The sequence below is a fragment of the Hyperolius riggenbachi genome, chromosome 4 (genome assembly GCF_040937935.1).
Source record: "Hyperolius riggenbachi isolate aHypRig1 chromosome 4, aHypRig1.pri, whole genome shotgun sequence".
Lineage (NCBI taxonomy): Eukaryota > Metazoa > Chordata > Amphibia > Anura > Hyperoliidae > Hyperolius > Hyperolius riggenbachi.
Window position 1 is genome coordinate 253,995,810 of NC_090649.1, and position 24,313 is coordinate 254,020,122.

Below are 24,313 nucleotides of genomic sequence, written 5' to 3' on the forward strand. Positions count from 1 at the left end.
AACTTATTTCTCTCCTTTTATTATTGTTACCAGTTATAGGCCATTTGGTGCAAAAATGGGGTCAAATTCAAATCTGAATTGAAGCCATGTGGCTCAACAGTATTCAGTCTGTAAATCCACATGGATTCTTTACCTAGGAGCACATCATCAAATTCCCCCCTCCTCTGAGAGGTTTAGCTTGTATATAGCCTTCACTTTTGTACCTTTCAAGGAGGCACCATGCTGGTCCCTGTAGTGCTTGTATAGTGGCATTTCCACCTCCCCCTCTTCAATCTCCCTGAATTGTTCAAGAATTCTAGATTTCAGATCTCTTTCAGTTTTGTCCACATACATTAATTTGCATGGACATTCAGTTACATAGACAACTCTTTCAGTGTCACAATTTACAAATCCGTTAATTGAACAGGTCTCAATGTTTGAACCGGGTGACTTGAGTCTGCCGGGAGTTTTAAAAGCTGAAGATAGGGAGGCGATTATAAACCTCCAAATTCTCCTGGACGAAGGTGGTCAGGTCTTGGATGAGGATGACAATCAGGGAGCTTGTGCCCCACCTGCTTCGTCACTACGTAAACGTGCAACCACCATGCCCCCTCTGACAAATAATCGTCACTTGTCTGTGTTCCTTGAAACTCTGAATAATGAATTGAAGACAAAAAATTGGGACAAAAGCCGAATTAACCAAAATAATTTAACAGCAGCACAGAGAAAAGCAATTGATGAATTAAAAGAGGCCCTAAACGTGGTGATAAAACCGAGCGATAAAGGGGGAAATATTGTACTGCTCAATGAAAGTGACTATATGAGTGAGGCAATGAGGCAATAGATACTGTCATAAAAGGTCACAGCGCTAGGAGTTACGTAGTTCTAGGCATACAGTAGATTCCATCCACCTCCTGAGATCCCTCCTGTACCGAAGTGCCTATAGTGCAACTCCGTGCACCTCAACAAAAAACAAAAGAGGGATTCTCTCAGTGGATAAAGTCCAAGGCAGCTTTATTCATAAAGAACATCAACCAGGTATGTACAAGTGTCACTCACATTTCGAGAGTTCTAAGCCATTTAGGACCCTCTCCGGCTAGTTCGCTTCCCACCCTTGTGGTACTCAGATAACACTTGTGATCTCTGGTGTTACAGCTCGCGCTCGTCCCGACTAGTTTCGGCGTCTCGCCATCATCGGGGGATACCCTCGGAATGGGAGTGACACTTGTATATACCTGGTTGATGTTTTTTATGAATAAAGCTGCCTTGGACTTTATCCACTTAAAGAATCCCTCTTTTGTTTTTTCTTGGGGTGCACTGAATTGCACTATAGGCACTTTGGTACAGGAGGGATCTCTGGAGGTGGATGGAATCTACTGTATGCCTAGAACTACATAACTCCTAGCGTTGTGACCTTTTATGACAGTTTCTGTGGATGAAAGAATGATATATTCCAGGCACGGCTGCAGAGGTTGTTTTGAAAGAGAAAAGGAAAAAGGGAGCCTTTTGGGGAGCCTCTAATTACCAATTCATCAAGGTTCACAGATAGATCATGGCCTGTGGGAGGGGTTTTACCACAATATCAGACACACAGAACCCCCTGATGATTTGTTTCAGAAAAGGTAACGTTTTCTCGTAGGAAAGGGGGTATCGGCTACTGATTGGGATGAAGTTAAATCGTGGGTTAAAATTCCTCTTTTACTGCTGGTTTTGAGAACATTTTATCTTCCTACACAATAAAGGTAGGATCAAGTGGCATCCTGTTTGTGTAATTAGCAAAGGTGGTGCTGTTAAACCCATTTAGGGCCTGTACACGCTGCTGCGCTTTTAAAATCGCAAAGCCTTTATGAAAATAGAAAAATCGCATCACACCAGTGTGTACAGGTCTTCGCGATTTCCATGATTTTTCAAAAGACCTTGCTATTAAAAAACGCATGTGATGTTAAAAGCGCAGCGCAAGCATAGCAGTGTGTACAGGCCCTTGCATGTGAGGAACATCTAAAGTGACTGCTGGTTTTGAGAACATTTTATCTCCCTACATGGAAAAGGTAGGAACAAGTGGTTAGTAGCTACCATCATCGTTTCCCTCATACCATTGCATTAGATATTCTAGCTAGCTAGGCTGCTGTTACTAGCTGCATAGTGTCTGAGGCCCCCAGCACTCATGCAGGATGTGTGTGCCAGTCAAGCACTCAAGAGTGCTGCGCATTGAAAACATAGACATGCACAGTACTCGAGTGCTGGATGTTGTCAAGGATTCCAGCAAGATCAGGGGCGTAGCAATAGGGGTTGCAGAGGTTGCGACCGCATCGGGGCGCTTGGGCCAGAGGGGCCTCTGAGGAGCCCTCCCTCAACTGCATTATTAGCTCTCTATTGGTCCTGTGCTCATAATAATCACTTCTATAGATGCTTTGAATAGTAGTAATCATTAACAAACTGTTCCCCATCCCCTTCTTGCACCTCTGACACTGTAGTTGCCATTGGCAGGTTTTGGTGCGCCGTATCAATTGTTATGTATAGAGTGCTTGGGGGGCCCCATTGTAAAACTAGACTAGAAATGGGGAAAAAATACTTTATGTCATTCAGTTACAAAACGGCTTATACAGTAGAGACATCCGGTTATACATTTTTCAGTAATGTAGAATAAAACTTTTAGAAGTACAACATACCCTTTGCACTGAAGCTTTATATACTTTATACCTTCTTTTTCTATGTCATTTCGGTCATAGAACCTTGTAGTATTAGTTAAGTCGACTAACAGTCCCATTTTTACCTAAAAAAAAAAAAAAAAAAACATATTATGCATATGTAGAGACAAGTTAAATAAATCCCATGCCTTGGTAACAAAGCATTAATAGGCAATTTGGAAATTTGGTTACAGGGTAATATGAAGGCTACCACTCAAAAACTTCAGAAAAAAACCTATTTGGCATGCAATGCTGATTCTCTGCCTACTATAACTTTGACCTTTCTGACCAAGAACAGGCCAGGCTTTTTTGATTTCACTTATCATAGCAATCAGCAATAGTGGCATTGTACTAAGGCCTTTGAATCTTGACTCTTCCTGTTCAGTAAGCCTGCACCTTGGGCTAGACTCTCTAACACTGCTACTGCCTATAGAGCATGTGCTAGTAGCTGCATCTCAGGCGCTTTGAGTCCACCAGGAGAAAAGCAGGATATAAATGTTCTGCATCTTGTTGTTTGCCTACTAGGGAATCTTTGAAGCAAGTCTGAAAAAAAAAAAAAAAAAAAAAAACAACTGACATTGCCACCTTTCACAGGATTGTCCTTGTAGTTGTACATAAGGTAATCTGTTTAGCATACCTATAATTAAGTTGCTGGGAGATTTGGGCATAGGGTAAAGCCAAAACAGTTCACCCTGTTCCTGCAAGAGACCCAGCGGCATTAATTACTATTAGCCCTCCAGGACACCGTGGATAGAGGGGAAAGACATAATTCGCCTGTTAGATTTTGCTGGCAGAAGAATTACACAGTTTTTAAAGTAATTTGGAGCTCCGTCACTTGACAGACCCCAAATTACTGTCTGAATGCTGTTATAGCCATAATTCCTATTACGTCCTATGTTGGCGCCGGCTGAGCCAAAATCTCAAGTAATGTTTTTGCAGCGCTCCGTCTGTTTATCTAGTTCTCTCCTGACTTATTCAAATACCTGATTCAACCAGTTAGCTACAGGGCTTCAATCCTTCGGGCAACACTTTGGGGCTGTTTCTGTAAGATATCAACGTGTCCTGTTGCGATTGATAGGAGTCGATGATGCGGCCCATCTTAGAGTTGACAGGGTGAGAAGGAGAGCAATGCCTGCACTCAGGCCAAGATAATCTGCCAGGCTGATTGCTCAATAACCCATTGAGGGGGATTAGAAGCTACTAGATTTTCAGCAGAGGCAGCCCCGACAAACCACCTTGGCGTAAAACCATGTAGTGTGTGTACATAACTTAGCCTCTACAGCACAAAACTTCCTACAAGGGTTCAAATCCAGATGTTATTTCTATTCAATGCACTATTTAGTCACACTTCAAGCAGTAAAAGCAACTTTAAATGTGCAGGCACTAAGTAAAAAAAAACCCATACGAACACAGAACAATTTCTTACAGTAGTTCCGAGGACTTAACACATTAAATTGTAGCATATAAAGATGATGATAAGAGTAAGAATTCTAACCTTAAGGCTTTTCAAGTAGTTGGACAGCATACTAGGGTGAAATCGATTCTCTTCAGGAACTTGATCATCATATTTAGGCCCAAGCATAGTCTTCAGTGGTAAAAATTTTCCTGAAAAAGAATAAGCAATAGAAAAAGAATTATGAACAATTCCTGTAAAACAAAGTTAAACATATTGAAAAAATTATGCGCTTTTGGATGATAGTTGCAAGCACTACGTGGTTCACATTCTTAATGTTGCTGTGCAAATATATATGGAATTTAAATTTAACTGAAAACGCGCACACAGTCTCAAGGAAAGAGAGGTGTTAACAGTCCTACCCTATCCCCCACACGCTGTCAATTCTACCTCCGGAGATTAAAGGTGGCCATTAATGGTCCAATTTCTAGCGAAAAATCGTTCGAGCGATCAGAAATTCTGATCGGATTGGTTGTAAATAATCTCCATTGGTGGACACAATCGATTATGAACGAGTGAAAAAAATGTCGTCCGAATGAATTTTCATCGAACCAAAATTTGGATTTTCTTGTTGGTTGTGATAGATAGGAAGCAAAGATTGGTTCGTTAATGGTGTAGTGAATGATGTATTACAATATTTCACTTCCGATCAGAATTTCTGATCGCTCGAATGATTTTTCACTAGAAATTGGACCATTAGTGGCCAGCTTAAGGAGGTGAATAGGGTGAGTGCGGGCACATTGGTGGAGTGTCCTTGCACTGGTGAGAGTTAAGGTGGCGGAGGTGTTATATACGGGGAGAGGACTTAGATTTCTTAAGATTTCTTAAACCGCAGTTATACGCTATGTTTTACTTCTGTGTCTTTGCATGTGTGACATGAGAGTCCAGGATAGAGGAGTCAAGCCTGGGACGACAGTTGATAAAATTAAACATCAGTTCTCCTGCTGCTACTAATCAAAATACCTCAATAAAAAAAACACTGATTGGAGAGTAGCAATCACTGCACCACATTAACTAAAGATGCCGATCAGATTCTTCCTCCCGAAGTATCCAGGGCGAATTATACATGGCTGCAACTGAAGGTTGGGTTGACTCAGTCAATTTCAGTTGTGTCGCTACAGATACAGCAATAACTTTTTAATTACTTATCTAAATGCTACATATGGTGATTCTTTTTGAATAACCTAGACCAATGGTGGCCTACCTGGGGCATGCATGCCAGGAAAAGCCAGCAGCTGTTTTATACTAGAGAGGTGCTTGAACAATGCACATACCCAGGTCACAGCCTGCCCTCTCTCCTTCCCATAGGGCAATGTGCATGTCTTGTCTTTTCTATTGGGCATGTGCGCATGCCTGGTCTACTTGCACCAATGCTGGGCGGCGCAGGACGGACATCCGAAGTGGCATGCAGGGGAGGACCTGAGTGTGGTCCATGTCAGGATCAGATTGGACAATCAGCCAGCCAGAATGAATCGGTGAGCCTGCAGAGCAGCAGTTAGGACAGCAGGATTGCACCTCACAGAGTCTGACACAAAACAGCAAGGCAGACTTTGTGCACAGCTAGCTAGCCTGCTGCTACTATAGATATCCTGAAGTCCTGGTGAGGGCACAAAGGGTTCAAGTGGGATGCAACTCACTTCATAAAACTCTTCCACCCATTGTTAGTTTAACATAGATTACCCCTTTTGAGTGGGAGTGTGCCATGCAATAAAACGCATACTCTTGTACTTTACAATAGGTACAAGAGTTTCATCCCATTTTAATAAACACGAGCTTGTTAATTGATTTTGAATGCAGAGGGGTTCTTGATGCCCATACTTATACTTTTTGTATTCACGGTCTGGTATTATTAATACACTGCAGCAGCATAAACATTAATTTTTCAGTAATTGATATGACCACTCCCTTTCGGGTTCTGCTTTAATATACCGTAGTTTGTTTTTTTGCTCATTTCATGGTTAAATTTACGGTACCATCCCCCTGCGACTTGGCAGCCAATGTAGTTTAGTACACATTGCAGCTTTGCACTCAGTTCTGCTTAGTACCCTCTGAATCTAAGGCATTCACTGCACCTTAACACCCACAGCAACTTGGCACCTACATTGGTTTAGCACTCATAGCAAATGGCAACCATTGCACCTTATTAACAACAATGCCATACCACTAACTGAAATTTCTCACCCACTGTACCTTAGCAACCACAGTAAGGGCTGGTTCAGACGGGCGTTTTTGTGGCGTTCAACGCAGCGTTTTTTGGGATCTACTGCCATCCCATGCAAGTGAATGGGAGCGTTTAGAGCTGGCTTTTGCAGGCTTTCATGAAAGCCTGGCAGTATATCCCAGCGTTGCGTCTAATCTCAAAAGCAACATGCTGCTTTCAGAGGCAGTAAACGCGAGGAAACAATAGCAGAGACCAGAACTGCTAGCCTTGAACGCTTTTCAAAAGCTTTCAAAAGCTAGCTTTTAAACGCTGGCGTTTAAACGCTGGCGTTTGAACGCAATGCCAAGCAAAAGCTCAGCAGACGCCCGTGTGAACCAGCCCTTACTTAGCAGTCACTGCTGGATAGCACACACTGCTGCTCTGCACCCAAAGCTACTCAGCACCTACTTTTCTTTCCACCACCCACTACTTATCACACACTGCTACTTATCAACCCAATTTCTAGAACCACTTGTCACCAGCTGCTTGTCACCGACTATCTGCAAATAGAATCTGATAACTCCTAAACTTCCATTAGGTTCCGTGTTGCGTCTGGCCTCACCTCCATTTTTTTGCTGCAGACCCTGTTCATAGTTCCTACTGGGGCCAGTTGAAGTCAACTCTGCACACCATTGTGCATCGCACTCCCACACACTTTGCACGGCGGCTGTGGCTGAGGGCGTCCTGGGGATGCGCAGTTCAGGAACAAATCGCTACACACAGCCATGCGGGAGCATTTACAGAGATGGAATGTGGATGAACTGTGCATGTGCCCTGAAGATCCTACTGGAGTTCCGAATGGGGGCTGCAGCGGCAAGACAGAGGGCAGGCCAAGCGCAATAAAAAGCCTGGCTATCGATAGCTATACTAATGAGTTTAATAGGTCAATTTAACCCTGTAAAAGCAATAAAAGCAATAAAGATAGTTTCAATGCACATTATTCACAGTCTGCCACTTTACTATTAACAAAGTCAACTCAAATTATGGCATTTTTGGTCTAGGTTATGCTCAATCTATACACTAAATATACTGTAGATTGGAAATGTTCTTTGCTGGATCAATCTCATCTATAATTGGTGTATACTTCAATCTTCCCCCGCAATCACTTTGGAAAAGCACCAGGAGTGTGGGGGAAGGGAAATGGGTTGCACAGCAGCAACCTGCAATGATGGTTCTGTATAGATTTGTACTGCATTGGGCAGCACTGATTTTACAGCTGCAGCAATGAGATTGATATAAGGCTTCTTTTACACTGCAAATCGCAACACGATTCCTATTTGCAACTCTGATTTTCACTAGATGCTAGCAACATGAAGAAAAACACAGATAATAAAAAAGGCATGCTGGTTTTATTTAGGGCTCTTTTACACGACACGCTTCCGATTTCCTGGTTTTGATGTGCTTTTACATGCGATTCCGATTTTTTATGCGATTAAAAAAAGTCCTGCATGCTATGTTTGCTCTGCGTTTTTCTTCTTGTGTTGCTAGTGAAAAATGGAAATCGGAAATAAGAATTGCTATTGAGGCTTCTTTTACACTGCAAATCACAATTCCGATTTTCAATTTTCACTGGATGCTCGCAATGCAAGAAAAAAAAAAAAAAAAAACACAGCATGCAGGACTTTTTTTAATCACATCAAAAATCATAATTTGAATTGCATACATTGTACAAGAGCCCTAACACATGATTTTTACTGATAATTTTGTCCAATATCTTACGGTGGAGAACAGGTAAGTTATCAATATCCATCTAGCTCCTTAGGGCCCTTTCACACTGGGGCGGTGTATCGCAGCCTAATGAAAGTCTATGGGCAAGTTCAAACTTCGTATTGCTGCAGTACACTGCGCCAGAAGTGCCGGATTTAACGCTAGCGCATACCTACGTTAGCATGCAGCTCCTGCGGGGACCTGCAGCAATCTGCATCTGCCCTGAAGTCATGTTAGTCTATGGCAGGGGTAGGGAACCTATGGCTTGTGAGCCAGATGTGGCTCTTTTGATGGCTACATCTGGCTTACAGAGAAATCAGTAGGGGTTGAGATTCACTAAGCTACACTGCTCAAGCAGCGCAGCTTAGTGTGGCAGCGCAAGTAAAATGTTCAAAGCAATGCACGCTACTGCTGTAGCATGTACTACTAACTTACTCGCGCTACCCTAAAACAAACAGCTGCTCCAATTGTCCCATTCTGGACCCTGTCAGGTCCAGTGACTTTGTAGAACGAGATCTCGGCACTTTAATTGGCCCAATAGGCTGCCCGTCACTTGACAAGCAGCCTATTGGGCCAAATTGTGGGGATCTCGTCCTACTAAGTGAATCAACCCCCAAGTCAGCCAGCTAATTGCACAAGCTGTTAGTCTGTATTTCTCCTGTCTGGCTCTCAGGGAAATTGCTAATGTTGCTGAAACCCAATAGAAGCTGAAGACATGTCTGACACTTCCACTGCCCGACGGATCAACTGTATACACATCACCATGGCAATAGGGACGTGAGCCCTACTGTCCCAGTTTGAAACATATGGTATGGCTCTCACGGAATTACATTTTAAAATATGTGACAAAAAAATGCCAAAAAGGTTCCTGACCCCTGGTCTATGGTGACGCTGAGTTCTTTAAGCACATTGGCGTAGCGGAGAACATGCGCAAAAACGTATTTTTACCATACGCTTCCGTGCACTCCCACATACCTGAAGCAGGAAGTGACAGCAAGCACGCATCACTTCCTGCTTGGCCAAATGCCAGACAGGGAATACTGTGTACTAACACAGTATTCCATGAAGGCCTATTTTTGTCAGAACAATGTGGTGTGCAATGCTAACGACAATAGGCAGTGTGAAACCAGCCTTAGGGAGGGCACCCACAGGTGTTGTTTAAAGCGGAACTGAAATATTGTTCAAAATAATAATAAACATAGCACCGGCTTCTCCGTTTTTCCCTTTAGACAGTCATGTAATTTTCGCCGCTCCCCGCCGCAATCACCAGATTTTTAGTTTCTTCTGGCCTTCCGGGCTCCTGTCAAGATGGCCACGATCTATAACTACTTTCAGGGCATAATGCGTGTTCACTTGCTGCTGCACCCATGCACGAGAGGACTCCAGCACAGAGCATGCTCAGTTTCTCCTCTCGTGCGTTCAGAACTTTCATCCTGCTCGTTCACACACGGCGCTGGCTACCCTGCGCTGAATGAACGAGCATGGAGGGGCGGAGAAAGGGAGCAGACGCAAGCAAGAGAGGTCATAGAGACAGCAGAGCCCTGTCAGCTCAGCATCGACTTGTAAGTCGATGATTTTAGTAGGCAGAATTCGGCACCGGGAGAGCCTGCAGAAAGGTAACTAAACTGCGCAGAAGTATGTAAACCTTAAAGGGACATACCTACATTATCAAGTTATTGCAAAAAAACATTCTACAGTTTGGATACTCCAGTGATTACAGAAGCACTAGGCTCATAAAAGTCCATGGAGGTGATTACACAGGAGTGAATGAGATTTCCCCAAATAACAATTGTGGGTCCTGTAGAATTTTGGGGGAATTTGTGCTTCATTATAAAGTGCAAAAACATTTTTGGAGAATTTGTGCTTCAATATGAAGTGCAAAATAAAGTGCAAAATCCCCCCCCCCCCCCCCCCCATACATTGTAATCGCATCTGCTCCAGCTACTGTTCAGCTGCATCATGGCCTAGTCCACTGCCTCCCCTGAGAATCGACGTTACACGCAGCCACCGCGTGGTGGCTTGTATAGCACATGGTGCATGTGATTTCACACACATGCCTGGCAGCTCTTGGGGAAGCAATGGAGAAGACCAGGAGTCAACACAGCTTGTGCAGGTGAGATTTCCATTGCACAGGCATGAAGCAGGGGAATTTACATTTAAGGGGGCAGCGGCTGGGGGTACGTCGGCATCTTCAACCACATGGGACCAGGATTTTCTAGCATGCTCGATCGGGCGTGTTTGTTGCGGCACCAATTTGTGGACAGTGATGCATCCCTCGCCATCCTCCCGAGTGCCTCCAATCTCCTGGTATCGGTCCCGGTAACCAGGCTCAGTTGCGCTAGTCTGCTATTCTGCGCATGCACGGCACAGAAGTGCAAACTGGCGTGACTGAGCCAGATTACCAGAACCGATACCAGAAGAACGGAAGCACTCGGGAGGATGGCGAGGGACGCATCTCTGCTCACAGGACTAGAAGAAGCCCCAGTAAGTATCAAATCTTTCTATTATCTTTTTAAAGCAGCAGGTGGAGGGGGCAGAGTTATGTATGCACAGCGGGGAGGAAGAACTGTCACTACCTGCCCGATAATAATGATGACAATTGCTGTTAGAACTGGCCACAGGAGGGCGCTGGAGGGCGGAGGATGGTGCTGTCTGCTGTAAATAAGTCACAGCACCAGTAATAAAATAATTTAAACGTTTATCCAGACCAGGTCAGGGGTACTTTAAGGAGAGATTAGTTGTGAGTTATTGAGTAAGGCGAGCTAATTCAATAGAAAAGCTTTGTGAATCAACTCCAATAGGTGATGCAATCTTTATTTTCACATCCTTCACTCCTACTACCACAGAGGAAGTCATCCACCTACTGCAGACTTCCCATACCACTACTTCCCCCCTTGACCCCATCCCTTCTGATTTACTCCAGCCTCACTTCACGGAATTGGCCCCAGTCCTCACTACCCTGTTCAACCTCTCCCTATCCACAGGCACCTTCCCCTCAGACTTCAAGCAGGCCACTGTACTACCCCTGCTCAAGAAACCCTCCCTCGACCCCTCGCTACCCTCCAACTACCGTCCTCTCTCCCTCCTCTCCTTTGCCTCAAAACTCCTTGAGCGTCTGGTTCACAAACGCCTGACCCAGTTCCTCAATGTCAACTCACTGCTAGACCCACTGCAATCTGGATTTCGGCCTGCCCACTCAACCGAAAACTGCTCTCACCAAAGTGGTCAATGACCTTGCCTTAGCTAAAGCTGAAGGTAAATACTCCATTCTCCTCCTTCTTGACCTTTCAGCAGCTTTTGACACAGTAGATCATCCCCTACTCCTCCAGTCCCTCCAGTCCATGGGCATTCACGATCTTGCCCTGTCCTAGCTTTCATCCTACCTCTCCAACCGCTCCTTCACGACCGCCTTCAATGAGTCCTCATCCACCCCCAACCACCTCTCGGTGGGAGTCCCCCAAGGTTCGGTCCTTGGCCCCCTACTGTTCACCCTATACACATCCTCCATTGGCAAGGTTATCTCCTCCATGGGTTTTAACTATCATCTGTATGCAGATGACACCCAGATCTACCTCCATACCCCTGACATATCCACCACTATTATGGACAAGGTCTCCTCCTGTCTAGCAGCCATCTCCTCCTGGAAGTCCGCTAGGTTCCTGTAACTAAACCCAGACAAAACGGAATTTATGATCTTCCCACCCCGGACATCCATAAACCTCCCAGATGTGCATGTCACTGTTAACCACACTACCATTCACCCTACCTGTCAAGCCTGCTGTCTGGGTGTCACCCTGGACTCCGCACTCTCCTTCACCCCCCACATCCAAAATCTCACAAAGTCCTGCAACTTCCACCTTCGTAACATCTGTAAGATTCGCCCTTTCCTGACCTCTGCCACCACCAAACTCCTCATCCATGCCCTCATAATTTCCCGCCTTGACTACTGCAATGCCCTGCTGTCTGGTCTCCCTATGACCCGAACAGCCCCACTGCAGTCTATCATGAATGCGGCAGCCAGAATTATCCACTGCTCCCATCGCTCCACCATGGCGGATCCCCTCCTTGAATTCCTCCACTGGCTTCCTATCCAGTCCAGAATCAGATTCAAGATACTGTGTCTGACCTACAAATCTATCCACAAAACCTGTCCAACCTACATTTCCGATCTTACTCAGAGGTACACACCTAGCCGCTCACTCCGCTCTTCCAATGAACTTCGCCTAACCGCCCCCCCCGCATCACCCAGTCCCATGCACGCCTCCAGGACTTCTCAAGAGCTGCTCCAACACTATGGAACTCCCTACCTCCACCCATTAGGGCAGCCCCCTCCTTCAACATCTTCAAGAAAGCCCTCAAAACTCACCTTTTCACTCTGACCTACTACCCCTCACAAGTGCTCTAAACCCACAGCTGAACTCTGGTCTCCTACCTCTCGTGTCCCTACCTCTCCCTTTAGATTGTAAGCCTGTGGGCAGGGTCCTCCTCCTTTTGTGTCCAACCTGTTCATGCACCTCCATTACTGTACACCCATGCTATGCATCTGAGTGAACCTAACTTGCCTAATCCCCATGCTCCCCTCCAGTGACTGACTAAGCATTACCTTGTACTCATACTGTGCTGAGTGATCTGGTCTTTCTTGTATTCCTGTATTGTCATTTTGCTGTATGTCACCCCTAAATATTGTCTGTAACCTAAATTAATGTACAGCGCTGCGTAATATGTTGGCGCTTTATAAATACAATAAATAAAAATATTTTAATTGATAACGGAGAAAGATGAGCTTTTGCCAGTATCCTACCTTTGTCAGACTCAGAAACAACAGCGCACAACTACAATCCTCTAAATTATCTTTCACTTGGCATCAACAGGTCTAATAACTAACAAAATGTTGCTACAGGAAAGGCAGGTACTCTGTAATTGTCTGGGATAAAATAAGTACAACTATCATACCACTAAAACTAAAAATAATAGCAGGCTCACAAACATGTTTTCTACATTTCCCCATGGCACAGACTGAAAACAACCGCCTATCAACAGGAGGGCTGTAATTAGCCAATGCTGGAGTAAAACATGGAGGCAACATTCAGCATATTAATACTGCTAGTTTACATAGCAGCATACTTTGCACTCTGTTTCTGTCCACCTGGTTTTCCAGATTCCTTGATACATGGAAAAATAGAGGGCAAAAGAAAAAAAATGGTAGAGGTTAAAGCAGGGCTGTGGAGTCGGTACAAAAATCATCCGACTCCAACTCAGACTCCTCAGTTTACGACACCACCGAATCCGACTCCAGCTACCCAAAATGGCTCAGACTCCTTAGTCTAATACTTACCAGGGTTATGGACTTGGTACAAAAATCATCAGACTCCGACTCCAGGTACCCAAAATCAGGGCTGTGGAGTCGGAGTCATGGAGTCGGGCAATTTTGGGTGCCTGGAGTCGGAGTCGGTAAAAAATGCACCGACTCCTAATGAATTTGTAACTGTAATTAAAATAGAAAATATGATAAAATGTTCTATTTCTCAGATAATAGTCATTAAAAATAATGTATATATACAGTATATATACAGTAATAGCTGTGCTTAGTCCACAAAAATGAAATAAACCAATCAAAATTAGTTACTTGTGCTGCTTCAATAAAGCAGTCCCTGTATTTTTAAGGTCAGATATACATATCTGATTGTGACTGTATATATGATGTGTACACAGGAATCTCTTATATATACTAAATAACATCTATGCTGTAAGAATAAAGCCTGATGTGAAGCTGTGTCACTAATAGAGATGGTCAATGAGATGGAAATAATTCTGCACTGATGCTGATTTATGCAAATGTATGCACTCCCTTTGCTGATGAAATCAAATAATTTGATATGTTGTTAAAATTTGGTTTGGTGACTACAAATTAAAGGGTACCTGAGACGGATGAAAAGTAAAGTTTTATACATACTTGGGGCCTTCTCCAGCCCCCTTCAGGCTAATCAGTCCCTCGCTGTCCTCCTCCGCCACCTGGATCTTCTGCTAGGAGTCCCGGTAATTCAGCCAGTCAGCGCTGTCCGGCCGCATGCCGCTCCCACAGCCAGGAACATTCTGCACCTGCGCAATAGTGCTGCACAGGTGTAGTATGCTCCTGGCGGCGGAGTGTGCGCATGCGCACTACGCCCGACTGGCTCAAGTACCTGGACTCATAGCAGAAGATCCAGGTGGTGGAGGAGGACAACGAGGGACTGATTATCCTGAAGGCGGCTGGAGGAAGCCCCAGGTATGTATAAATACTATACTCTACATATGCACTCCGCACAGAGCTGCAGGGAATCCACTGAGAATGCTGTGCACATTGAACACAGAGGGGTTGTCTGTCACCCATAAACCTTGTTCAGATTGTGCATGAAGAATGTGTAATAGAGGAAGAATCTCCTCATTCCCCTGCAGAGTACCTGCACATCACTCTTACATGTACCCACAGTTACATTGCCTAGGGCCTGATAGATGTTCTTTGTTCCGGTTTGTACCTTTTACAAGTACTCTTACCAAGGACTAGTTTTAGTCTAAAGGGAATAAATATAGTAGTCTACATATCCTTCTCACTTCAGTTGACTTGTAAAATTCCTAAGCGTTGGCAGTTAAGAGACGAATTTCATGTTACATACTTTTAATCAACGAAATTGTAATATGCAAATTAGAGGAGTCTGAGTCGGTGGAATCCTAAACTGAGGAGTCAGAGTCGGTGGATTTTTGGACCGACTCCACAGCCCTGCCCAAAATTGCTCTGACTCCTCGACTCCACAGCCCTGGGCTAAAGCTTTGTACACACGCCTGACTAAAGTCCACAGAGGATAGTTGTGTGTACAGAGGCTCAAGCTCGACAAGCGATCCTCCTGGTGGATCAACTTGGCCAAGCGTCAGCCAACTTCTTAGAAGACATCGCTCCCCCACCCTGTGATGTCACGCAAGCGGCGCTCCCCATAAGCGACCCGCTACATAGCAACAACACACGTAAGCTACACTGCTGACATGCATTTGTACAGGCTGGCTCAATGAAGTTGCCCAAGAAAATTGGGTCCTGATCCCTGACATCAGATGTTAGGTGTGTACGCACTTTAAAATGGATAGACAGCATATGTGAAGCTACAAACATGCCTATGAAACAGCTGAAAGAAGCTGTCATTGACAGAGACATCTGGCGTGCAAAAGTACATATGGTCATGAAGAGTCAGAGTCGACTAAATGAATGAGGAGGAGGATACCAGGGCTGTGGAGTCGGTCCAAAAATCCACCGACTCCGACTCCTCAGTTTAGGATTCCACCGACTCCGACTCCGACTCCACGACTCCGACTCCTCTAATTTGCATATTACAATTTTGTTGATTAAAAGTATGTAACATGAAATTCGTCTCATAACTGCCAACGCTTAGGAATTTTACAAGACAACTGAAGTGAGAAGGATATGTAGACTACTATATTTATTCCCTTTAGACTAAAACTAGTCCTTGGTAAGAGTACTTGTAAAAGGTACAAACCGGAACAAAGAACATCTATCAGGCCCTAGGCAATGTAAGTGTGGGTACATGTAAGAATGATGTGCAGGTACTCTGCAGGGGAATGAGGAGATTGTAAACAGACAACACCTCTGTGTTCAATGTGCACAGCATTTTCAGTGGATTCCCTGCAGCTCTGTGGGGAGTGCATATGTAGAGTATAGTACTACTGTGTAACAAAGTAAACCTGAGACAGATGAAATTAAAGTTTTATACATACCTGGGGTAACCTCCAGCCCCCTTCAGGCTAATCAGTCCCTCGTTGTCCTCCTCCACCACCTGGATCTTCTGCTATGAGTCCAGGTACTTGAGCCAGTCAGGCGTAGTGCGCATGCACACACTCCGCCGCCAGGAGCATACTACACCTGTGCAGCACTATTGCGCAGGTGCAGAATGTTCCTGGCTGTGAGAGCCGCTGACTGACTGAATTACCGGGACTCATAGCAGAAGATCCGGGTGGTGGAGGACAGTGAGGGACTGATTAGCCTGAAGGGGGCTGGAGGAAGCCCCAGGTATGTATAAAACTTTACTTTTCATCCGTCTCAGTTACCCTTTAATTTGTAGTCACCAAACCAAATTTTAATAACATATCAAATTATTTTATTTCATCAGCAAAGGGAGTGCATACATTTGCATAAATCAGCATCAATGCTGAATTATTTCCATCTTGTTGACCATCTCTATTAGTGACATAGCTACACATCAGGCTTTATTCTTACAGCATAGATGTTATTTAGTATATATAAGAGATTCCTGTGTACACATCATATATACAGTCACAATCAGATATGTACAGTATATCTGACCTTAAAAATACGTGGACTGCTTTATTGAAGCAGCACAAGTAACTAATTTTGATTGGTTTATTTCATTTTTGTATACTAAGCACAGCTATTACTGTATATATACTGTATATATACATTATTTTTAATGACTATTATCTGAGAAATAGAACATTTTATCATATTTTCTATTTTAATTACAGTTACAAATTCATTAGGAGTCGGAGTCGGAGTCGGTGCATTTTTTCCCGACTCCGACTCCAGGCACCCAAAATTGCCCGACTCCACGACTCCGACTCCACGACTCCGACTCCGACTCCACAGCCCTGGAGGATACTTTGCATTATTCTAAAGCCTGGTACACACCATGCAATTTCCCAGATAGATGGGTCGAACAGATAATTTCCAACAGGTCCGATCTGATTTCCAATCGTTTTTCTGATTACTTTGCATAAAAGTGATCAGAAAAATCGATCAGACAAATTATCAAAATTCCGATCAGATCTGTCAGAAATTATCTATCGACCCATCTATCTGATGGGAAATTGCATGGTGTGTACCAGGCTTAAAGAGACTCTGAAGCGAGTTAAAAACTCACTTTTCAGCTTATAATCAACATGGGCATGCTTGCAGACTAAGCATAGTGAAAGATTTATACATATCTGGGGCTTCCTCCAGCCCTATCCGCACGGACCGCTCCGATGCCCCCCAAGTCCTCAGTCTTCTCCAGCTCCGGTACTGGGTCCCATAACTTCGGCCAGTCGCAGTCAGTCTGAGCATGCGCAGTGCTCTCTCTGTCTCTCTCCGGCGGAGGGAGCGCACTGCACATGCAGAAAACTGGCCGCAACTGGACGAAGTTAAGGGACCCGGTACCGGCAATAGAGAAGGCTGGGGACTTGGGAGAGATCCATGCGGATGGGGCTGGAGAAAGTCCCAAGTATGTAAAAAACGTTCACTATGCTTCGTCTCTGGTTTCCTTTGAACTTTGAGGCCTTGTTCACAGTATGCAATGCAGGTAGCAGGATTGTAAACTCATCCCTTTAATTACAGACACATATTAATTATACAGGTCTTGTGGTTAGTTAGATGCAGTTTAGGCACTGATTATGTGCAAGTAGCCCCAGAACCTCCATAACGTAGATGTGTCAGATTTTAAAGGTGTGATTAGGCAACCCTGGCAGGGAGTCATGCTTTAAATCACAAAAACTCAGGGTGCTAGTCTACTTTAGCGGAGCAGTGCTTTTCAGCGCTGCTAGATTTGGGCGCAGCCGGCGCCTCCATAGACTACAATAGGAATCATTCCTATTGCAGCGCTCAGTGAGTAACGTCGGCTCCGTCAGAGGACGGAGCCGAGGTTGCTTAAAAACATAATAATTTGGCCTCCAGCAATCGCTGGAAGCCAAATTATTTCATCCCCCCACTATGCATGGCGGCCTGGAGGGGGAATAGTAATTAAATCGGCCCGGACTTGTGCAGAAGCAGGATCAGCCATATACAGCTGTATCCTGCGCCCAAGTCTATCGGCGCCGATTTCAAATGTACTCTACTTTAGGGACCCAGCAGAAAACCTCATAGGGAACAGTCCTCCATCACAGGGTACCTCTTACAGCACTAAGCATTGATTGGCCAAATAGTGTGGGTGTAGTATACTACCACCTATTGCAGTGATCTGCAAACTTGGCTCTCCAGCTGTTAAGGAACTACAATTCCCACAATGCATCTGCCTTTATGAATCATGACTGTGGCTGTCAGACTCCTGCAATGCATTGTGGGACTTGTAGTTCCATAACAGCTGGAGAGCCAAGTTTGCATATCACTGACCTATTGGAAGCCTAGCAATTTGAGAGGCTGGCATCCCCCAATACCATTAGCTGAATTCCCTATGAAATGTCCTGCTGGGTACCCTAAAAGTAGACTAGTGCCATTCATAGCACCACTAAAACCTGGGGCAAGACACTTTCTGCAAGGAGATTGTATGTTCTCCAAATGTTTGTGTGGGTTTCCTGTGGGCCGTCAGGCACATTTTCTAGCAGCCAAAATGGGTGGTTACAATTACTATTACTAAATGGGAATACACCACTTTGTACTCTGCCATAAGCAACAGGAGAACTGGACTGTGTGCTCCATTCAGCACCCCTGCCAGTATGAACAAGCCTTGCATGTCAAGATGAGAGTGTAACCCACATAAGCACTGTACAGCCTGTGACAGAGATACACAGTATGAAGGCTTTCTGGTACACTTCACCGTCTGCCTCATGTACAAAGCAAAAAGAACAATCTCTATCCCTCTTTCAAGCAATCAGTTGATCAGATGAAATGGCATAACATATCTGCACGTACAATGGCTCTTTGGCTCGATTGTCATTTTTTCCCTAAACAAGTTCTTTTCACGTTGTGCTGATCAATCATTTACACATGCACACAACACTAAATTTGTATGATCAATCAACATTCACCAGCATGTCTATTCGATAAACAACCACTCAATCAGTTGTTCAGACTGCAGCAAAATTCACTTCTGACTCCCATTTGTTTGGATCTGAAGTGAAAACTGACCATCGCATGTACTGTAATCATCTTTGCCACCTTTTCTGTGTGGGTAAAGAAGTCCCCCAAATATCTACCGACTGGTTGTTGGCTATCAAGGTTCTGGAAAACCATGCCCCACTGCAATTGTTATTTCCCACTGAAGCTTATTTCTGCCTTGATCCTGCCCATCCTCCCTACTACCCATCATAAGATAGACAAATACATCATGTATGATTTAATTGTTACATGGTGCCAGCATGGGAAATTCGTATTTAAGGCTCTCACATGTCACCTCTAATATCCTGGGATTATGTTTTTGGGATGTATGAGGAAACCGAAGTGCCCTGAGAAAACCCATGTAGACACAGGAAGAACATACAAACTCCATGCAGATAGTGCCAAGGCTGGTATTTGAACTGGGGACCCAGCACTGCAAGGCGAGAGCAGGGGTGCAGCTAAGGTTTTGGTGGCCCCAAGCAGTTCATGCCCCCCCATGCCCAAAGTTAGCTGCGGCAAAAAGATGGTTGTGGCTCCAACACAAAAAACTGGGCGTGGCCAAGGTGTGATGTGGAGCCAAATACTAGCAGAATACAGGTATTCCCCAGTTAACAAAATGAGATAGCGTACACGTGGTGCCATCAATGTAGGTAGTGAGCTATAGGTGCTGCAGTATAGGTAGCCATGTACAGGTCCTGGGAGATCTGGGGCAGCCCCGGACACCAAGAGGGAACGAAAGTGTGGCGCGCGCAGCGGCAAAAAATGGGCTTGGTCATAGGTGGGGTCAAATGTACATGAATATAGCAGTAGTGTAACTTAAATATATTAAATAGTCAGTATTTCACATAAATAAGCCCCTCACCTGGCTTCTGTCTTGTTTTTGGCTGGCTGGCCTGTGTGCTGTACTCTGGCGGTTATGCTGAGCTTGTATGCTCTGTGTCCGCGGGTAGCATGCGCCTGTCTGGTCGCCGCCGATCTGAGGTCTGAGTGCAGAGGCAGCAGGTACTGGAAGTCGGCACACTGCGGGGGGAGGGCAGGGCAGTGGAGTCGGAGTCGAGGCAATTTTGGGCACCCGGAGTTGGAGTCGTGGTTTCATAAACTGAGGAGTCGGAGTCAGGAGTCGGATGATTTTTGTGCAAAATCCACAGCCTTGTTAAATATTAGACTAAGGAGTCGGAGTCTGGGCCATTTTGGTTACCCGGAGTCGGAGTCGTGGTTTCATAAACCGAGGAGTCGGAAGATTTTTGTACCGACTCCATAGCCCTGGTTTCTAGACTAAATTGCACCCAAGGCGAGGTTGTATAATTTGCCCCCAGGTATAAGTCCCCCCCCCCCCCCCCCCGTATAGGTAGCCAGGGTAGCCCACTACAGGGTAACCCATATAGTTGCCAAAAGTATAGGTTAGATAGGTAGGTGCCTCCAGAATAGGTTAGATAGGTTGCCCCAGTATAGACTAGATAGGTAGGTTCCCCCTGTATAGGTTAGATAAGCAGGTGCCTCCAGTGTATGTTAGATAGATAGGTGGCCCCACTGTAGGTAAGATAAGTTAGGTAGGTGGCCCCAGTGTAGGTTAGATAGATAGGTGGCCCCAGTGTAGGTAAGATAGGTTAGGTAGGTGGCCCCAGTGTAGGTTAGATAGATAGGTGGCCCCACTGTAGGTTAGATAAATAGATAGATGGCCCCAGAGTGTGTAGGTCAGACTCACCACTTCCTCTGATTCCCGCGCCGCACAGCCACGTAGCCTCCAGCTTCATCTTCCAACTTCCTCTCCTGTGATGGCATGTGGTTACGTCATCACAGGAGCTGGAGGTGCTGTAACCAGATGCCGGGAGAGGAAGTAGCCCCCTAGCTCAGCGACACGCAAGGCTGAGCCAGACTGCCGGAGGGGAGACAAGCAAGTGAGCGAGACCCCCATAAGCGGCTGCTTGGCTCGTTTGCATACTGGCGGCGCCCCTGGGCGAGAGTGCTATGTCACTGTGCTACCCCAGAAGTAGTAGGAATAATAGGATAAGGAGGCAGTCTCCCACTGTGAGCTGAAAGTACTGTATACCTGAACTAAAAGTGATATGGAAGTTGCCATATTTATTTCTTCTTAAACAATACCAGTTTCTAGCAGTCCTGTTGATCTCTTTAGCTGCAGTAGTGCTTGAATCGACACCTCAAACAAGCATGAAGCTATTCCAGCCAGACTTAAGTCAGAGCAGGCGATCTGCATGTTCAGGAAGCATGGCTTAAAGTATTGGAGGCAGATGATCAGCAGGACAGCCAAGCAATTTGTATTGTTGATAAATAAGGCAGCCTCCATATCCCCCTCAGGCCAGGTGTCCTTGAAGCAGGGACCTATTTTTGCAATTGGCTGAGAATGAATGCTAAAGAAAGAAGAGTCAATGTTAGGGATCACCTGTGCACAAGTAGACTGTCATCTAATGACAGTAGACTGTAGACTGTCATCAGTTAAAATTCCACTAGCTTCAGATCTGATTAAACCAATACAATGTTTCACTTCAGCCGCCACTGTTTTTAATTTCCACAGGACAGAAAACAAGCTTTTAGTGGAATTGTTCATCTCTAATTTACAGCAAGCAGTGGGGCCAGAATGTTCAATATCCTTTGTAAAGCACCATGAAAGAAGTGTCAGTGCTATAGAAATACATAAAATATATACATTTTGTTGTATATCAACCCTCGCTATACAGCTCACTAAATAACGCAAAAACCTTTCTTCTTGGCAATATAGGAGTAGGACTTGCTTGTGGGGTTTGTTTTTATTTAGACATATACAAATACACGGATTGGGAACACATACTGATGTAAGGAGTTATTTCTGACACCATGTCAGCAGCATTCATGACTTCTACATGCAGCCATTTACCTGCGATTGGCTGTCCCCTGCGAGGGCAGTTCAGCCACCTTGGCGGTATCTTGTTGTGAGCCATGCTGTGTAATCAGTATATACTTGTAATAAGCTCTGGCTGCACTGTGCTATGGATCGGATGATGCTGCTGCTGTTGTTGTTGTTTGTACACTCTGCTGTCACGTGACTTCACGCACTACCACTCAGACCGCTGCGATAGTGACGTCACCTCTTTACGGGAAGACCCGAGTCCCCACCGGACTCCCGCTTCTCTTAGTCCCCCATTCAAAGTGGAGCACGAACCCCACAATGCACTACGGCACTTGCCTCCCCGGGGAGACCGCTTCCGACAAGTATAAACTTCCGGTTTCCAGACGTCAACTAGCTTATTACTGTAGCAGCATCTAGTGGACACCATCGGTAATGCGCATTATAACGATTTTAATCACACAATTAATAGTTTTTGGAGGGGGACAAATTCCGTTTTTTGTATGTGATTTTTTTTAGTAAACAAATTGAACTAAATTAAAAAATACACTATTTCTCCATTTTCATTAAAAGATACATCCTGAAAAAAAAAGTTTCACTCACTTGAGGCTTCTTCCAACCCCTAGAAATCTGTTAGGTCCCACGCCGTAGTTCTGCTCTGAGCCAGGCCTCCACTCTTCCCTCTGGAAGATCGTGACCCGTGGCTGGGCGAGGACCTTCTGCGCAGGAGCGCCGCGCACCTCTCGTGATCGAGCTCCCGTTGATGTCAGCACTCTGCGCTTGTGCAGTTCAGAGATAATTGAACAGGAGTGTGTTCACGAGAGCCACACGGAAGTGGCATTGTTTGAAATCCCTTGACTGAGGTAAGTATTTAAATGGCACCCTGAAGTGAGAGGGATATGGAGGCTGTATTTCATTTTAAGCAATACCATATGCCTAGCTATTAGTGATGGGTCGTTCGCGAACGAGCCGGCTCTTAGAGCCGGCTCTTTGCTGTGAACGACAAGAGCCGGTTCTCAGTTTTTAAAGAGCCGATGCCTCAGCCGCCCCACACAGCTCTGATTTGCTGTGTAATAAAGGGCGCTGAGGCATGCTGGGAGATGTAGTCCTGTAGTTGCAGCTTGTAGGAGTGTATGGGGCAGAGCAGAGCAGTAGCTGGAGGGATTGGCGCAGTCAGCGAAGCAGTCTGGAGTTGTCATGGAGACGGGGGCGGGGCTTTTACTCCGATTCTGAGTGGTGTCCAGTGATATTTAATGAAGAGCCGATTGAGAGCCGTAAGAGCCGGCTCTTTAATGGGAGCCGATTCAGAAGAGCCGATTCTCCGAGAAGAGCCGGAATTCCCATCACTACTAGCTATCCTGCTGATTCGAAAGGTATTAGAGACAGAGGTTAAGCAGTGCTGAATCTCTGTCTCTAATACGTTTTGCCATAAACCCTGAACAAGCATGCAGCAGATCAGGTGTTACTTATATTTTTGCTAAATCTGATAAGATTAGCTGCATGCTTGTTTCTGGTGTGATTCAGACACTACTGCAGCCAAATAGATCAGCAGGGCTGCTAAGCAACTTTTATTGTTAAAAAGTAAATAAATATGGCAGCCTCCATATACTTCTCACTTCAGGTTCCCTTTAAAGTTTATTTCTTAAACAGGCACAGCTTTGATCAGGAAGCACATTTTCCCTTGCACCATTCATTACTGCCTTAGGCATCTTGGGAGTGCACACACTGCACATTAAAGTGGAATGAATCTCAGCATTTCCTCTTTGCTCTAAAATATTATTTACAGCATGAAATCTACTACCACAAAAAAAAAATGTAGCAGAACAGAATTCAAACAGTTAAACACAGCACTTTGTTCTTCAGTGGGCATCTTCTGACCACATTCAAAGAGATGATAACATTATGTTTTGTTTACATTCTTTTGTCGGATACGTGTAGTAAACATTAGCAAACTGAGCTGTACCGCGCTGAAAAGCAGAAAGAGCTGATAAGTGATCACTAGGTTTTAATATATAAATACAGCAGCTATGCATTCAAATGCAAAGGCAGCTTTCAGAGCAGATAATCTGTACTTCGGGAATTTGTAATCTGTAGACAGACAATATTAATAGTGCACAAAGAGCAAATATTAAAACTGTATAGGTAATAAAAAGTAGGAAAACACATTTTTCCTGAATGTTATATCAGAGTTTTATTCCAGGTTTTGCCCGATTTATGCATGCAACATTTACATTTCTTGAGTAACAGGCAACTTAAATGGTGCATTTACAAAATGTGTTATGGTATTTGTTCACCACCTGTGAACAAACCCCACATATTCAACTAAAAAGCCATGAGGAGGTGCAGCATTTTGAATGGACACTGATATTTCAATAAACTTCCATTTAATTTCATATAGTTGATTATATGATCAAGCACCAGTAGATTTTCAATGAGTGGGCAGAGGGAGACATACCGTAGTAGAATAGTGTTGGACAAATAGATTTATACTGTGTTGAGGGCTGTAATTAAAATGAATCATAGTTCTGTCTGCCCAAACGTATACGGAGCACTTCAGGGTTATATGCACTTTTGCTGTGTTTCGTGAAAACATAGA

At 44.7% G+C, this 24,313-nt stretch overlaps 1 protein-coding gene across 1 annotated transcript in view; it reads right to left on the minus strand.

Moving 5' to 3' along the window:
• Window positions 1–22,088, minus strand: part of RNGTT (RNA guanylyltransferase and 5'-phosphatase) — a 456,995-nt gene extending 434,907 nt beyond the window's left edge. Inside the window, exons 1-3 of the mRNA XM_068279398.1 lie at window positions 21,748–22,088; window positions 4,162–4,271; window positions 2,649–2,752 (exon numbers count right to left, since the gene is read on the minus strand). Coding sequence (XP_068135499.1) covers window positions 2,649–2,752; window positions 4,162–4,271; window positions 21,748–21,811 — 278 coding nt within the window. The 5' untranslated portion in view covers window positions 21,812–22,088. The remainder of the gene's footprint in view (window positions 1–2,648; window positions 2,753–4,161; window positions 4,272–21,747) is intronic.
• Between the last annotated feature and the right edge of the window lie 2,225 nt (window positions 22,089–24,313).